Source organism: Archocentrus centrarchus, chromosome 15 (genome assembly GCF_007364275.1).
Source record: "Archocentrus centrarchus isolate MPI-CPG fArcCen1 chromosome 15, fArcCen1, whole genome shotgun sequence".
In the NCBI taxonomy this organism is placed as follows: domain Eukaryota; kingdom Metazoa; phylum Chordata; class Actinopteri; order Cichliformes; family Cichlidae; genus Archocentrus; species Archocentrus centrarchus.
The window spans coordinates 12,022,876-12,040,578 of record NC_044360.1 but is presented as its reverse complement, the minus strand read 5'-3'; the positions used below and the strand labels follow the sequence as shown (position 1 = coordinate 12,040,578).

Sequence of the window (17,703 nt, the reverse complement as noted above, 5' to 3'; positions counted from 1 at the left end):
CCTGCTCTCAGCACACACACACACACACACACACACACACACACGCACACACTATAATACAAAACAAAATAATTTTAAGATTGATATCTACTTAATTGTAACACATACAAGGTATGGCCAAACTCATGATTATTAAGACTGGCCAAATGTGTTTAATGTGGCATACACAGACTACAAATGAAGAAAAAAGGACAAAACAAGCTCACTAACTACAGAAGGTCCCTGCTTGCCAAACGAGCTTATGGTTTAACAGTTGCTATGGTAACCATCAAAGAAGGGCTAGCAGAGCTTGATGGGAACAGTCTCCTTGGTGGGAGCGTCTTTCTGTGACCTGTAGTACCTGGTACGTAATAATGCTCTAACAAAAGAAAGAAAGAAAGAGAAAAAAACTCCAAACAGATTTATCTTGTGATTTCATCTCTGTTCTTTTTGCTTGTTTCATGGGTTAATCTCTGTTTGCCACCATCTTCCACTTCTTCCCGCTTTAATCTACATTACTGTGCCATCGTCAGAGCAGAGACCATTTTCCCACAGTCTTGTTTTGCAGCCTTGTTGAGATAGTGGCATGTTATTTTTCAGAGCTTAAAACGCTCTTAAAGGTTAGCAGTGAGGTTTTTTTTTTTGTTTTGTTTTGTTTTGGTTTTGAAAAGTACAAATAAAAGAGAACATAGAGTAAACAAATACCAAGGAGAAATGGATTTTTCATTCTTTGCCTTTCTTACTTTTAGTTGGCTCTCGGTAGCACACTGACAGCTTTAGCATCTTCAGGAAGCTTGGGTTCATTAAGAGTTTTCCTCTTACAGTACTCTGCTTTTCCCACATATTTTTTCCCACAGTTTTCTATGTGTGTGTGTGTGTGTGTGTGTGTGTGTGTGTGTGTGTGTGTGTGTGTGTGTGTGTGTGTGTGTGTGTTTTTTTGTTGTTGTTGTTTTTGACTAGCTATTCTCTTTCTAACCCTTGATCCCCCCCCCCCCCCAACTGACAAATTCATCAAGTCTGGCTATCTTTATCTCACTGTTCAATGCTCTTCCTCTAACTCATATACACCCAGAAACACACACACACAGACACACAAACCTGGTGTCATTGTTATTGTTTTTTTCCTCTCTAGCTCTCAAAATCCCCTTTTTTGTTGATTTTCTTCTCCCTTGACATTTAAAGGGATGCTGAAATCAAAGCACTGAAGTAGCTCTTGGCCTGCAATAGTATTTTTGAAAGCTACGCTGAACGGTTCAGTCAAGATTAATTTTGATGTCAAAGGCCAGTAGCTATAATCTTTTAAAGCTTTAATGTTGCTATATAGTTGCCTTATCTGTAGCCAAGGGGGCAAAATGTGCACTCTGATTCTGGGAGGTTTGGATGTCCATGCTTAGACATGGGCTTCTGAAAATTCTAACTGCGCTTTGAACTCAGATTAAGAGTATCACAATGGAGTAAGCACATGGCCTTTGACCTATGAACATGAGAGTATTTACTTGTTAGTATGTAGTCTATTATTCATGCAGCCTCTTCAAACTGTTATTCCGCTTGCATTTTCTCCAGAACCAAAACTTGTGCTGCTGCTCTTCAGACTGCTTTAACCCATCTCTTCACCTATTCCCTGCCTTCTTCACAGCCTGTAGGAAGGCTCTGGCAACATATTCTTTTCACAGCCTCCTGCAGCTTCTTATTTAGATCTGCTTGCAATCCAATTTTGATTCCAAAAACTTGCCCAAGAAGAAGAAAAAAAAAAAAAGGCTTACAATATGGAATGAGTATGGTGCTGTCAGTAAATAAAATGCAGAAAAATATTGGACACGGTTTTTGCCGCATGACGCACGTGTAGCGTGACATTAGGAGCTACTTAAACATCGCCTGTAGAAAAATAATCTTTGCGAATAGCTTCCCGGAACAATCTCAGCAGGAGAAATGTTTTGTCTGCCTCTTCCTTTTGCAGCAAATAAAACATGAGCAGTGTGATTTGAGTAATTCCAGATGTAGCACAATAGAAAACTACACAGCCTCGCATTTAGCTGTTTGTGCTTTTGTTGTGTGTCTGTGAGAGAGACCCTGTTTGTCTGCATTTGTTTGCGTGTGTGTGAGTGGGTTGTGCCACATGTATCTGTTGTACTCAAGTGCGGGGCACACTCAATGTGACTGAACAATGAGTTCAGCCGACTGAGGACTGGGGAGCCGACCTTGTTAATAACCCAGATAAACAAACACGCAGATGAGCCGCAGCAGTGAAACAATGACAACACAATAGGCAATGTTTCATCAGCGGCAGACAGAGAGGATAATTACGGCTACCCTCCCACTCCCTCTTTGCCTCTTAAACATCCTCTTCTTCATCTCTTCTTCTCTTCTCCCTTCATGTCTCCTTTTATCTCTTCTGCTCTTTTTTTCTTTCTTTGTGTGCGCTTCATTGATTTCTTTTTTTCCTTCGTATTTTTTTTGTCTGTCATTCTTTTGATATTACTACTCTTTTTGACTTCTTACCTCAGCTATAATTAGATCAATTTGTTGTCACTGAGAGACAGAGGGGACGGGGGAGAGGTTTAGTGATTAGTGTTAAGGTGCCGAAGGTTTTCCTCACGTAGATCCTAGTGTTACTTCTCATTCCTGATTCTCTCTATCTGCCCCCTTGCGTCAGACACACATTGCAAACACACGTTCATTAATACGCACTCGTATGGCAGAGTCATCTTGGACAGGTGAGGATTTAATTGCCAAAGTCAGTGAAGTGAAACATTGCGGCCAGAGCAGCTGTATTAGTTGTAGCCAACTCCGTAAAGCTCTGCGTAATGGATTACGGGATCCGAGCAGAGCGGGGCTGTTTTAGTGGCTCAGAGGTGTCTTCTAAATACTGTTGTTATTTGAAGAAAGGTTGTAGGATCACAAAGAACAACTTTTATTTGACTTTTAGATTCTTTTTCTACTTTTCCAAGTTTCACCATCTGCTTTGGGGACTGTGCTCAGAAGAAGGAGATTAACGAATCCTGAGAGTGCATTTCAGTCTCTTGTGAACATACTACCATACTGATATGGTTATTTCCTTTGAGAATAACAATGTTACACATATGAAAACATATATTTTTTTTAATGGCTTTTTACTGTACTTCCCCACATTTCTCTGTATTCTCAGAAGAATGTCAGTCAAGCTCAGTCAAGCTTGATTGACTGAGATATGCCAGATATGATGTATGCACCAAGCTCTTAGTATTGTATTTTCAAACTGACATACCAAAAGAATAAATATTTTCTCTTTGTAGAGAAAAAGTCTGAGTTAGCCTAACTGATTTCCATATCTCATATTGTTGGATACAGCACTTTCAGACCTTTGCAAAAATCCCTGGTTAGTGATTCTGGGACAATCATTGGAGGATGGATTGAAGAGTACAAGTGCAGAGCACAAGAACCATAACCGTATCTCCTCTTATACTAGTTTAATCTTTCCATCAATCATTCATCTCTCAGCTGTCTCATCTCTGCATTTCCTGCGTCAAATATCTTTATCAATATTGAATGAAATAAACTTATGTATAAAATATAGACAGTTCTACACCAAACACTTGTTTACTGTAAAAAATCTATTTGTAGTTATTAACTGCTACGCTCAACACTTCATATACATGAATATACTTTCTGACAAGCTTTTGAGCAGGCAACACATGTTTTTTGGAACACTCTTGTTAAAAAGAAAAAACAATGATATATCACAATCATATTGGTATCTTAAAATGCTTTAGTTCCTTTGGTATTGTACTGTTACACATATAGTGGATTTTAAGTACAGGCTACCTTTTAAGGGGATTATTTCTTCTATTATTTTCTATTCTTTCAAACTTCTGTGTGCTTCCTCCACTGACCTCTACCAAAAGGGTGTAATGTGTGGGTTGCTGACACCGTTGCACAAGTTCCAGTACCAACAGTAAAAGCCTGACAACCAGAGGGCAAAGTGAGCAACAAGGAGGTTTAGGAGCATAACACTGAGGTTTTTAAAAAGGACTGAGAAGGAAGTATTGCCAAACTCAGTCTGTATGATGGTGGGAGAGAAATGATGAAATTGATGGATGAAATATATAAAAAAATAACTTGTATAATTTTCCCAGTTTCTGTCTCACTGCCTTTGTGATGCTCTGACAGCCCTTTATTGGAGACCCTTTACAGCTGTGGAAAATGTAAAAAAGGCTAAGCTGCTGCAGAGTTTTATTAAAGTTGCCAGATACTGTCAGAATCATTCAAGAGCCCTCCAACATGCTCTCTTGTTCTCATCGTAAAGTTTTCCTCTCCGCAAATGAAGCTTCGACAGAAAGCTTCTGTTAAGACCTCCCACTGAAAAACTTGTTGGCTTTAAAGGGAGGACATGGACAAGAACAGATCAGGGAAACTCATTGCTCCCTACTGCAGCAGTCACACTAGGAGGGCTCTGAAATCTGCGCCGGACCTGCTGGGAAGTTCCAACCTTTCCCTTCACGTCTTTGATATCGCTCTCTCTCTTTGTTCTTCCCTCTGACAATTTTTGTGCCCCTCTCCTATATCAGAGAAGACAGAGACCTCTCCACAACTGAGGAAGAAAGGAGCATTTGATACAGTTTCACTCTCTAACCCACTTCACAGAATCGCCCAGCTGCCTCTTCACTTTGACTTTCCCAATGAGGGCTGGAAACTTTGAATTGCTTAACTTTAAGATAAATGTGGTGTACAGAACAGGGCTGGTATTTTCTCAGGTTTGTGGACAAAATGTGCATATGGCATTGTATTGTGACTGTTGTGTAAGTGGGCTGAGATACTGTACGTGGTTAATAGTTTTTATGTAAGCAGTTTTAGAGTAGGCAGAAGAGAGTGATTTTCACAGCTGCCCTAGGAAAACAACATAGATTATTGGAGATCTCTAGGTAGGGGATGTTTAATAGGATAATGAATAATAAAATAACCTCTTGGGTTTCAGTGGCAGAACGACTGTCTGACATTTCTCACTGCCATGCTGTTTTAACCATTCACATCTCACTAACCAGCCAATGGCCTGCTCATCACCAAACATTATAAAAAAAATGATATCCACAAGAGTACTGATGAAAATTGTCATTCCTGTACACTAAACTTAAAACCAGTCCATGTTTAATTAAATGGTCCACGTGTCTGGTTGCAATGACCTTTCATTTGAACTATACATAGATTCATAAAACATGAATGCCATAAACACTGAGCCTTGGATTTAATACTTTATTCACTGTAAATATTAGATTCCTTTATTTACATTGTATTGAATATTTCACTCAGTGTAAATGCTACATATATACATTTTTTTTTTCTATTTACCAAACAAAAAGGCTTCTTAAATTCTCAAGATCAGAGCGAATGTTGGTATTAAGGGATTAATTCTGTTCGTTCCACTAACATTAAGCCTGAGTTTTTATTACATCAAAACTTTTATTATAATGGCTTTAACGCTGACGTGATGTATCAGTCTCTCTGTGCCTTATAAGCGTGCTTGTCTGTGTGAGTGTGTGTTTTGTGTGCTGTGTCAAGTGGGCTATCCGCAATCATTAACAATGTGTTTATGCCTGTGAGTGTTCTTCCCTGTGAGAGCAGGCTTCTGTGTGTGTGTGTTTGCTCGTGTGCGTGTGCACGATCTGGCATGTCATGCCTTTTGTCCTTTGTGTTTTTCTCTGCGTAGGGTGTGCTGCCCACCCCTTTGCTGTCCCCGTGGCAGGCACAGCACCAGGGCTTGACCCGTACCAGCATGCCCCAGCGCAGACAGAGTGAGTCACTAACATCCTTTGCAGCCTTTTCTCTAGCCTTCTGTAACACAACATATAGGGTCTGTAAAGTTTAACTTTGTCTCCAGTTAAAGCCTTCTAATCTACTGAGCCTTGTTTCCAGTTAGTAGGAGTGATTTATTTATTTTTTTTCCTTGTGCTGTTACAGAGCCGTTTGTGGTTTGTCTACTTATAGATTAATATGGAACAAGAAAAGAAACAGGCAAAAAAAAAGAAAAGATTTTCTTGTTTTACTACACACAGTTTGACTTTTTGTCCTTTAACAATTAATTCTCCTGGTGTCCTCTTCCATTACTTCCCCTAAATGGCTTCAGTTCATTTTTTTTTAGCTGTATTCACTCAGAAAATGAATATGAATGTATTGTCTTTCTCAAACCTGCAGATACCTGTATTTCTAGTCTCAGTTGTAATGCCCTAAAATATTCCTTCGCCTCAATCTACAGGGATGGTGTAAAAATATAGAGTAAAGAGAAAAAAGAAATGACACACACACATAGCATTGTCTTTGCCTTTGACATGAAGTGAAGTTTGACTAAACCAAAGTTTGACTATAGAGAAAGGCAAGACTATAGATACAATGACAGCATGGTCACAACAACCTCACCTATTCACAGAGCTTTTGTGCTATGCAGTGCTGACAAGCTAGCAAGTAGAGGAGGCAGATAAAGAGAAAGACAATAGGTAAATAGACTTCTGAAAATGCACATATGTGAGCGTGAGGAGCACAAAATAAAAATGAAACAAAGAAAAGAACCCACGCTGCGTTTCTTTGATTTATCTCAGTGGGACTCAGCTTTGTATCAAGGGGGGGAAGGAAAAAAAATACAATTAAAAAAAAAAAAGTGGCGCAGGTGTATTTTCTGGAATTTTTCAAATTATTACAAAAATCACGTTTTAGCAACTATGTGCATATGGCCCAGCCTTCAGTCAGAGTGCATTTTCTCCTACCAGTAAATTGCACGGTCTAATTAAACAAAACAGTATGCATCATTTTTTTTTTAAAAAGTTTGGCATTGTTGAAGTATAAAGGTAGGAGGAAAGTGGCCCTGACTTTTAAATATACTAAAATATAATTGGTATGCTGTCGTATTTAGATGTAAGAATAAAACACCGAAGCTGGGATGAATAAAAAGTGTATTTTTATTTTACTGGATAAACCACTAATGCTCTGACCCCCACAGGGAGCCCTGGCTGTATACAAACCAGCAAAGAGTTCTTGCCAATAGTAATGGTCTTAAGAATAGAAAAGAGAGATGCAGCGCGAATGAAAGGAGGTTATAGTAAATGAATTAAATTGGTTTGTGGAGCTAATGTGTGACCTTTTCTTGAAAGCATGGGCTTTGTTCTAATTCTAAATTTAAAATTTGTCAAGCACAATAAGTATTTGTCTTAGATGTCGGTAACCCTCTATTTCTCTTTCTCTTGAATCTCATTTCATCCTCTTTCCTAATCCATTAACCCCTCTCTTTCCTCGTCTCTGTTCTCTGTCTGTTAAAAGTCTGAAAATGAATCTCTCACAGTCTCTCTCCTCTGTCTTTGCCTCCTCACTCATAATGCCAATGCAAGGAGTGGAGCGCCTAGTGCAGTACTTCACTGACACAGCGTGGTACAGTAATCCTCTCTTTAACATGAAATGGACATGCTGCCCACCTCCTGCTCGCTGGGCTGTTGTCTTGTGACATATGGCATGACAGAAGCATGTCTTTGTAATACTGCGTTTGCATGATTAGCTTTTGGTTTTCAGTTTTGACTTTGTGTATTCCTCCTTTGGACTTCAGTCTGATCTTTTTAATGGATATAAATTTGGGATCACTGAGTTGTGATATTTTTTTTTGGTCGTATTTTACAAATTTGTTTGGCAATATATTTCTGCTTTTGTTATTATTGGTGTTTTTTAGTTAATTCCATCCTATAATTTAACTGTATGAGAACTGCTGTGCATGCATTGGTAAATCTTTCTGTGTGGTTTTGTTTTTCTGTATTTTATTCACTCTTTTTTAGGTGCTCACTTGGATGGATGGAGTGTATTAAGGGGAATAAGATTTTAAAATAGCCTCATGTTATTGAATGCGAATGCATATTTACTGCTGTCCGTGGTAATCACGGTCTTTCTAACTCCCCTTTCAAAAGCAGCTCATCAACAAGCCAAATCTAAGTAATCACACACACTCTGTCTTTCCACAGCTCTTATTTCAACGCAATCCACCACCACAAGCGACACATGAAGTCTAATTTAGCTTTAAAATTGAGTACTACCATATTGACAATCCCATCTGCTTATCTGCAGCAATCACGCTGTCTTCCTGCTAAATGGGAATTATTTGCATCCTTTTGGTTCACATTCTTGCAGGTTGCTTTTCTTAATAACAGACATGTTGAGGGTAGGTGGAGATGAGATTTATTGTAGTAGGCTGTGAGATCTTCCAGGTGTCACAAATTAACAAGATTTTTTTTTTTGGTTCCACTGGTGATTTTGTGTAAAAGTGATAGCTATCATTAGTGAGCTGTGATATTTTCTTGGCAGTGCAATGAACTGCTCAGAATGATTGCTGCTAATTATTAGTATCTGTAGCAGATAGCTGCAGATGCAAATAATTACTGACTATGACCCAAATGATACTGAATATCCCGAGCAGGGAAGGCTGTAAATATATGAGCTCATTACAAACCTTGCAGTTAAACGTATCATACTACTGCAGTTCTTATGACATTGAACATTTTAGTCTGTATTAAATGTGAACCGCACAGTCAAAACTGGAAAAAAAAAGCACAATGCGTGTATTCATCTTGTTTCAGTGTGTTTTGCTCTGAATGAGTCAGAAGCAAAAGGAAAAAAAAGGTCATTTTAATAATGTCACTCACCTTTTAGATGATGTTGGATTCATATGATAATTACTTCTGTGACATCACCTCTAATTTGTGGATTATATCTCACAATCATGATATGAATGAGATATTAACATGCTGATGATGCGACTGGCGGACTAATCGGAGCTCATTGCAAGATGCAGAAAAGTGGTCCTTTTTATAACGTTATAATTACAGCATTTCTTTCCTTAAAAATGTGCAGGAGCAAACTAACATTGAAAGGTGAACAAGAGTTTTATAACAGCCTTGTGGACATGTTGTGGCAGGGGACCAGGAGATGGAGCTGTGGCCTCAGACATCCTCTCTCACACTCACAATACAAATGACTGATGGTACAAACAGACCCAGCAACCTGACCAGTGCAGCTATATATTCACATCCTTTGAGATCCCTTCACAACTCGCAGTGAATATGTTCTGCTGAAACTGAGTTCAGGCTTTTTAGAAGCTTTTGATGGTTCCAGGTGGATTTGGATCCTACAGGCAGTGCTCAGAGGAGAGAAGCCAAAAGGCCAGCCCTCTGATTTCTGATTGTAAAAACTGGCAGTACAAACTAAATGGGCTAGAAATGTCTTGAAGCATTTTTTTTTTTTATATATGTTCTGGTCTTGAACTACTTTGAAAATGTACTTGGGTAAGATATCTACAAGTACGGGAGTAGAATATTGATTTTGGCTTGTTAGCTGATGCAAGCGTCTCTGCTGTTTCCGGAGTTTTCATAGATACAGTAATCACTGTCTGGTCTTGTAATCTGCTGCTTTTCTGCCATTTTCTGCCTTACAAATACAGCTGGAGAGGCATACATCACTTGGTACATGGATAGAAACAGCACTTTTACAATCTAAACTAATTGCATGTAAGGGCTTTCAGCATAGACTGTATATAAAAGATGGATATAGCTTCTGAGTTTGAAAAGCATACACTATATTACTCGTCTGCCTTCGCATGCATATGAACTTGAGTGACATCTCATTCTTTGACTGTTAGTCAAATTGTACTGCGCCGAACTTGCTCATCCATGTCTTTATGGACTTTGCTTTGTAAACTGGTGCACAGTCATGTTGAAACAGAAAGGGGATATTCCCACAAAGTTGGGAGCATGAAATGTTTTGGTATGCTGAAGCATTAGGAGTTCCTTTCACTGTAACTAAAGGGCTGAGCCCAGCTCCCGAAAAACAACCCCACATAATAATCCCCCCTCCACCAAACTTTACACTTGGCACAATGCAGTCAGACAAGTACCGTTCTCCTGGCAACCACCAGGATTGGATTTACAGACGGAGAAGCGTGATTCATCACTCCAGAGAACACTCCACTGCTCTAGAATCCATTGGTGGCATACTTTATACATTCCACGAAGCTCTCTACACACTGTTCTTTAGCAAATCTGAAGACCACATGAAGTTTGGAGGTCTGTAGCAACTGACTCTGCAGAAAGTTGGTGACCTCTGCACATTATACGCCTCAGCATGAGCTGACCCCGCTTTATCACTTTACGTGGCCTACCACTTTATGGCTGAGTTGCTGTTGTTACCAATCACTTCCACTTTGTTATAATACCACTGTCAGCTGACTGTGGAATATTTAGTAATGAGGAAATTTCACAATTGTACTTGCTGCACAGGTGGCATCCTATCATGGTACCATTCACTGAGCTCCTGAGAGCGACCCATTCTTTCACAAATGATTGCAGAAGTAGTCTGCAGGTGCTTGATTTTATACACTTGTGGCCATGGAAGTAATTGGAACACCTGACTTCAGTGATTTGGATGGGTGATTGAATACGTTTGGCAATATAGTGTATGTGGATGCAACTTAAATATGCATTCTTTCTCATGGCCTGCACAGGGCGACTCTTATGGTTGTCAAAGGGCCTTTGTCTTCCTAGCTGTGCAGTGCCAGTAAACACTTTCCCAATGACTTAACTGTCTCAATCACTAGTTTCAGGTCTCGTTTAATAGAATATGATGTTCATTTTGTGAATTATGGCGCCTGTTAATGTTCATAACAATAATGCATGGTATGAGTAAGAATACTTTAGTGTCCTTCATTTTTATTCAACCTGCGCTCATAACATGTGCTGGTAAAAAGCTGTGATGGCAGAGACAGAAATGCTCAAAAAACAGGACTTCACAATCCAGCTGGTGATGTCCCGTGACTAGATCAATCTTTTATATACAGGTTATTGCTCTGAAGTAACTTTGTGAAGTCAAACTAAAATAAGTTTATGTTGAGTGTGTGTCAGCAGCGGAGCTCAGCTCTTTTGTTGTTGGACTGGATAATTAGCTCCTCTCATCCAGGTGTTCATGGTTTTGCGCTCATAAACTGTGTGTCCCCTATTGGAGGGCAACACCATGGTTGGTCTGAATTTCATGTGGTTCAACAGCTCAGCATGTTCTCACACAGGCAGCGTGTATTGTAGCTCTCAGTTTGAATATTTTGAAGCACCACTGCAGCAGTGATTGCAAAATAATTCAAAGGCTTCAGTAGATTCCAGAAACATGTTTTTTTTTGTTTTGTTTTTTTTTAAAAGCACAACCTGTTTATTACACACTCACTTACTGATCTATTTTTCTTTTTTTCCTGCAGCCTCAAATACTACAGCCTTTCAACCCCTGTCTCAACGAACACCTCCACCGGGGAAAACTAGTAAAAACAACCCCCACCGTGGGCCACAGTGACCTCACAAGGACTAAGTCAGAGGAAGCAACCCCTTTAGATGCTGACCATCCTCTTAAAGCTTTTATGGCAGATGTGTCTGGGCCAACAGGCCCTGACAAGCTGAGTCATCTCCCGAACACCAACCTGCACCGCCTGGGTTCTAGGGCTCCACAGGGGATAACTGCCAGGGACAGTCCAGCATCAGCAGCACAGCATGAGGGGAGAACCCCCGCTGTGATACTGCAGAACTCTGTCACTCCTAGATCTGCTGGTTCGCCTTGCCCTCGCATGCTGCAGCCTCCTCGCTTTCACAAGCGTGTTTCTCTCCCTGCACTCAAGCCAGGGGGCACTGGTGGCTTTGCCTCTCTGAAGCCAGGGTGTTCCTTAGGGTCTCTAGCTAACCAAGCGAAGCAGCTGCCGCCTCCATCTAGAGGCCTTCCCTGCTTTAACACTGGACCCCAGGTGCAAGCTCGAAGTCCACGTTGTACTTCGCTGCTTCCGCCCAGGGATCCAAGTTACACCAGCTTTAGCCTGGAAGAGCACAGCCTGAAGGAGCCCAACCAGGGGACGCTCAGAGACCCCAGGCCAGCCAAGTTCCTGATCCCTTTGAGTCGCTCATCCCTCCCCAAGCCAAAGATTCCTTGAGGAGCTTAAATCCGTCCATCATAAACTAAGACTTAAATCACTTTGACATTAATATTCATCTCTTTCGCCTCCTCACTCATTAACCTGTATGAAACATTCAGGGACTGCTTGTGTCTGCGACATTGTGACTGCAACTTCTGTATTGTTTCTAAATGAACCACCACAACTTTTTCATGATTTATCAAAATGTATTATGTAGCAGGAACGTATCTTCACTACAGTGCATGGTGATATATGACAATTGTGAGATAGAGGAGGGTTTTATGGAGGAAGTTAGTTTTGCACATGTACATGAATGCTGCAGATGGAAGAAAAGAGTGTCAGAGAGAACTCAGTTTTTTGTTTTCTTTTATAATACCCACTGGCTAATGTCACATTTTAAAGTCCAAGTTCACTTGTCCTCATACAGCTGTGCCCTTTGACACACAGGTGCATTTGGTTTTAAACACAGTAGTGACATGAATTTGACCTTTGCTGTGTAATAGATGGCCCAGGGGAAAACAAAGGCAACCAAAAAAGAAGTAGGAAAGAAGCAAGAAAGTGAAGGTGAAATGGGGCTAGAGACTGTTAAAAAAAAAAAAAAAAGAAAGAAATTTGTCAAAGCGCTCCGGAGCTGTCACTTCTGGAATGAGAATATGTGCTTGTGTAAATGTGTCTGTGTGTGTGTATATGTATAAAAAAAAAAAAAGAGAGAGAGATGGATATAAAAACAGCTCCACGCTGTAGGTGCTCACATCCTTCCAGTTCAGCTCACTACACTTACGTCCTGAGTGAACTTTCAAACCCTGTGCATGGTAGCAGAAGGGTTCACAGACCTTTTGTGTAAATGCACTGTGATGGAAATATAGGCACTGAAAAGTAATACCAGGCTGGCGGTGGAGATATAATTAGGAGAAACATTGGAGAAGTGAAGAATTAGCTTTCATAATGTAGTGGAAAGAAGCGGCATAATAAAGCACTCGCACACTTGAGTGTGCTCAGGTATAATGGAATCGCACTCATATCTATGTGAAAACAGAAAATACACTGAAGTGTCTGTTATTTCAGGGTTACTTTGTACATTTTTAGATGGAAAAGACTGAAGAGTAAAATGATGTATGGCGAGAAGGAATCAGTATGTAAAAAAAAAAAAAACAAGCAAAAGTTAATATCTGGATAGTAAAATGCTTGCTGTAAGACAAAGAGAACTTTTAAACAAACTTAAAAAGAGTGATCTGCCTCATTTTAAATATCAAGATGCAATGGAAGAAAATATAGCAAGTCAAACTCAGGTTGAGAATAGTGACTGAATAAAACATAATTTGGGAGTTAATTAAATAACTTATGAGGAGGGACATTTTTACAAGGCACACTGACTTTCTTGAAACAACTTCTCCCTTAATCGCCCACACGTGGAAACATCAAGTAATGGGGATTCATTAGATGTGTGAAGCTGCTGCCTGGAGAAAAAGCGCGCGTGTGTTGAGCTGCTGTCTTTTTTTTTTTTTTCTGTTTCACCGTCTCTCCTCTCACTCTCTTGCATGTCTCTTTGGGAACATCAAAGGTATTAGCCTGGTATTTTCAGGTAGGGAGCCTTCAGGGCTTTAGTGGTGTTTCTGTGGGAGTTTCGCAGAATTGTGTTTATCGCTTCTTTGCGAAGCCCTTTTGCAGTCAAACGCTTTCGAAATGTCCCTGAACGGAGAGCAGCAGTGTGTTAAAAAGGCCTTCTGACAGCAACTCTGCTCTCTCCTCTGTCACGCCGCGTGACCGCTCGGTGTACGCCTCTGGCAGTGTCCGGTCTACTGCGTCCAATAATGCACCCTACATAGACAGAGAGAGACACACACATCGCGCGCATACACATCCAAACACGAGTTACACTGACGCACACGTACAGGAACTTTGACAAAACTCAAAGAGACGTGAAACTCAGAAGAGACGCAGACATCGTTTCACACTTCCCAACAGTCGCACAAGTGCACCTACAGGCCCACACACTTTGGATTCTTTAACAAACTGCATAAAAGTGTATCTGTTGTTTTAGGAAGTGCTCACAAAACGAGGTCTCCAAGTAAACACTCATTTGTTTGTCTGCTGTAGCCATGCAAAAAAAAAAGATGTCCATCTCTAGATTACCCTGGAAATTGATAGAGGCTTGTGTTTGTTTGTGATTGAGGATCCATGTGGCTGATAATACATGTTTACCTGTTGGATGGCTCAACATTGTGCCAAGCCAGCCAAGCAGTCAACAGTGCTCTGTGAAGCCAAGAAAAGCCCATTTCTTGTAATGAAAGTGGAAACGCGGACAGGAAGATGCACCCAGAGAGTAAGATAGATGCCCAGCAAGACACAAAGAAAAGCTGAAAACAATTTATAAAAAGTAGCGAAGGTGCTAATGATCAACACAGGTCTTTTCTGGCAGGCTTGTCTGTAAAATGTCATGAAGGACAGAATACATACAATGTTTGTCTGCACTGTGGTCTAGAGAATAGCCTGCACCCCTCAGCTGTGTCACTCACTGCTAAGTAATGCCAAACAGGAAATCAATGTTGCCTGCTGTGTGTATTTGCGTGTGTGTGTGTATCTCCAGACACCTCTGGCTGCCAGTGTTTTGCGCTCTTGGAGGAGTGTGTGTGTTTGTGTTTGTGTGTGTAAGAGGGAGAGAGATGCGTCAGCCCAGGCCAAACGCAAAGCCATGCCAGGGAAAACAGGGCAGTACATCCCTCTCTGTGCTGTATTCCCAAACTCCAAATCAGTGTCCCTGCTCAGTTTAGCAGTCAAGAAAATCAGTCTTGCTATAACAAAACCACACTGGGATAAAAAAAACTCTTGCAAATTGGATCAGTTCTAGTGCAGGAACTCGATTCACTTCTGAGAGGATGCACAAATTATAAAGCTGCATTGCACAAGAGGGAAAAAAATTTTTTTTTTTCTGCATTATTCCTCTGAATGGCACAGGAGTGCAGCTTTTTTTCCCACAGAGTCCACATTATCTATAAAGATGCTTGCAAAATAAAAAAATAAATTGCACATGAAGTGATGCACATTACTTAAGAAAACAGGATGCAAATTCAGTTGAGGAAATGCAGAGAACAGGAGACAGAAGGCTGTGTATTTGCAGCTAAAGCTTCATGTAATGGCTTTTTTCTCAGCTTTGGGGCATTTTAGCGCCTTTTAGCTGATTGTTTTGGTTTGACTGTTTCAGTTCGCTCATACCACATGGGTTTTCTTTTTGTTTGTTTCTTTTTTTTTTTTTTAATTTTATTAAAGATCGGATATATAGATATAAATATCAGATTTATTAAACTTCTAATGAGTGAATCCTGTGATTTACTGTTTCGTTACAAATTTGCCTTGTCAGCTTCTTAAAGAGTAAGATGTTGGCATTTACAGCTTGTTTTTGCTTCTCCCTAGTGGCCAAAAAAATAAAAAATAAATCTAAAACGTTTCAAATCATTATCGGGAACAGATGTTTCCTTTAGTAACCTCTGTCAATGTCTAGTGATTTTTTTTTTTTAAGTAAAAACGTAAATTAAAAAAAAGTGTCTTGCTATTTCTTCAGCAACTCTACTGTCATTATTGAGGTGGTTTTTTTGTAAGTGCAGGAACATGGTGTGATGTACTGATGTACTTTTACAACATATTCACCATTCAAGTGTTTCTTTTGCCAGCTGTATCACCAACTAGAAGTTTACAGTGTAAGAAGATAAAGCGTAAGCAGTGTAGCAAGTCATATTCCTATAATACCCAAGGTCACGGTACTTATCACTACATATTCTCCTTCATCAGCTGGTCTCAGCTAGTAAGCACTGTCTCAGATATACTGTGCAATATTGTTTAGAGTGAAAAGATGACTTGATAAGCTGTACTTTTAACAACCTTTTATGCAAATAAAAAAAAAATCTGACATTTTAAAAATTCTAATTTGAAGCACTTTAAATGACAGTTTGTAATGCTGAATGACAAACTGGAGGGGAGATACTTGGAATTAATTTGGTTTTACACAATTTATTTTGATCAATTTTACTTTCTTCTCTCCCCATTTTTTTTTCTATTTGCAAAGTCATATTTTTCTAGGAAGCCGTGTGAGACAGCAATAAAGTTTGAACCAAAAAAAAAAAAGTGAGGAGGGTGTTCTGGCTAATCTTCTGTTAGAGTTCTGTTTTGTTTTTGGTTCTTTAAAATATTTGATTATGTTGTTTGCTTGTCACAAACAAAGCTGCCGATCTCAGTTTAAGATAAAACAGAAGCCTCATTCTTATTTTGTTCTTTTTGTTTTTAATGTCTGCTGGTTGTTTTACTGTGGAAATAAATTATGCTTATAAAACAGTCTGATTTTTACTAATGCTTAATTTTTTTTCTGTATTTCTCAAAAAAGATGAAGTTCACACATTTTTCAGGCTCAAAAAAGTTGAAGCGCCTGAGTGGGGGGAAAGTAACATTAGCTGTGAATAATACGGACACCTTCATTTTGAGGCAGGAGGTATGAGAGGAAGACAGACAGACTTGGATATTACTTTACAGCGTATTCTCACTGAGAAGAAATGCCTCCTTGTCAAATTAAACTAAGTGCCATCTCTATTCATTACAAACCATGCAGCCTCTGGACACCTTGCATATAGTCCACTTAATAATGAGGTTACATGCTTCAGAGATGATGGGTGGGTAACAGGCTGCCAAGCGCAAAGAGTAGCGTGACACTGTCATTAACTTGGAAAAATGGGAGATGAAGTGCAAAAGGTTTTCCCTTGAAAGGAAGCTAAGCGCTTTCATCATTGTCAAATATATGCGTAAAACTTTGTTGTCATATTGCATGCGGCATCTTCCTCCTCAGAGAACAGAGGTTTAGTGGAGTAAATTTAGAGAAGTAATTATACTGAGGGAATTTAAGTGTGAAGAAATGTTTTGAAAATATAATCCCCAAATTCATCTTGACGTTACCTAACACAGCAGTTGAAACGCAGATTATAAAAATCTGTGCCGAAAAGGCAGATATGTTCCTTAAGCACACCTCTAAGGAGAACAGTAATGTACACTGCGTGCTTCCATGCATAGAGCATGAATTTCTAATGTCTCAAACCAAACACATCAAGTTGTGCACTTAAAAATGATGAAGTGACTGTTAGTCGTCGTATTTGCAAACATCTGAAACATGTAACAATTAATAGTCACAATAGACCTATATTATTAGATTCCTACACTTCTACTGACTGAAAATTGTTTGGTCCCTTCTTTTACACTACACAGCCGTGATGGTGACCACTGAGGATGTTAAATGTATAATGTTACATATTCAATCATTAGACCTCTGTGAATACACACCCAGATACTTGTACTGCAACAGACTTTTTTTTTTTTAATTTGAATTGGTTTTATTTGGATTTCTTAGTATTTCTGCTCAACTGCTCATTAATGGACAGCTGGTCACATGGCAACAACTCAGTGCATTTAGGCATGTAGACATGGTCAAGATCACCTGCTAAAGTTCAAACAGAATGGGGAAGAAAGGTGAGCTAAGTGACTTTGAATGCAGCATGGTTGTTGGTGTTGGACAGATGGGTCTGAATATTTCAGAAAATGCTGATCTACTGGGATTTTCCCACAGACCCATCTCTAGGGTCTCTGTGGGTGAAAGTGTCTTGTTGACATCAGAGGAGAATGGCCAGACTGCTTTCAGCTGATCGGAAAGCAAAAGTAACTCGAATAACCATTATTACATCCCACGTATGCAGAAGAGCATCTCTGAACACAAAGCATGTTGAACCATGAAGCCCACAAAGTGGGACACA

At 39.7% G+C, this 17,703-nt stretch overlaps 1 protein-coding gene across 2 annotated transcripts in view; it reads left to right on the top strand.

The window, feature by feature from the left end:
* ccser2a (coiled-coil serine-rich protein 2a) overlaps positions 1-11,458 on the top strand; it is a 46,997-nt gene extending 35,539 nt beyond the window's left edge. The window contains exons 11-13 of one of the 2 annotated variants that reach the window (XM_030747956.1): positions 5,660-5,744; positions 7,329-7,368; positions 11,219-11,419. In XM_030747956.1, the coding sequence (XP_030603816.1) occupies positions 5,660-5,744; positions 7,329-7,368; positions 11,219-11,279 (186 nt within the window). In that variant the 3' untranslated portion in view covers positions 11,280-11,419. Of the gene's footprint in view, positions 1-5,659; positions 5,745-7,328; positions 7,369-11,218 lie in introns of both variants that reach the window. The other variant, XM_030747957.1, reaches the window with a different exon arrangement.
* Positions 11,459-17,703: the final 6,245 nt, after the last annotated feature.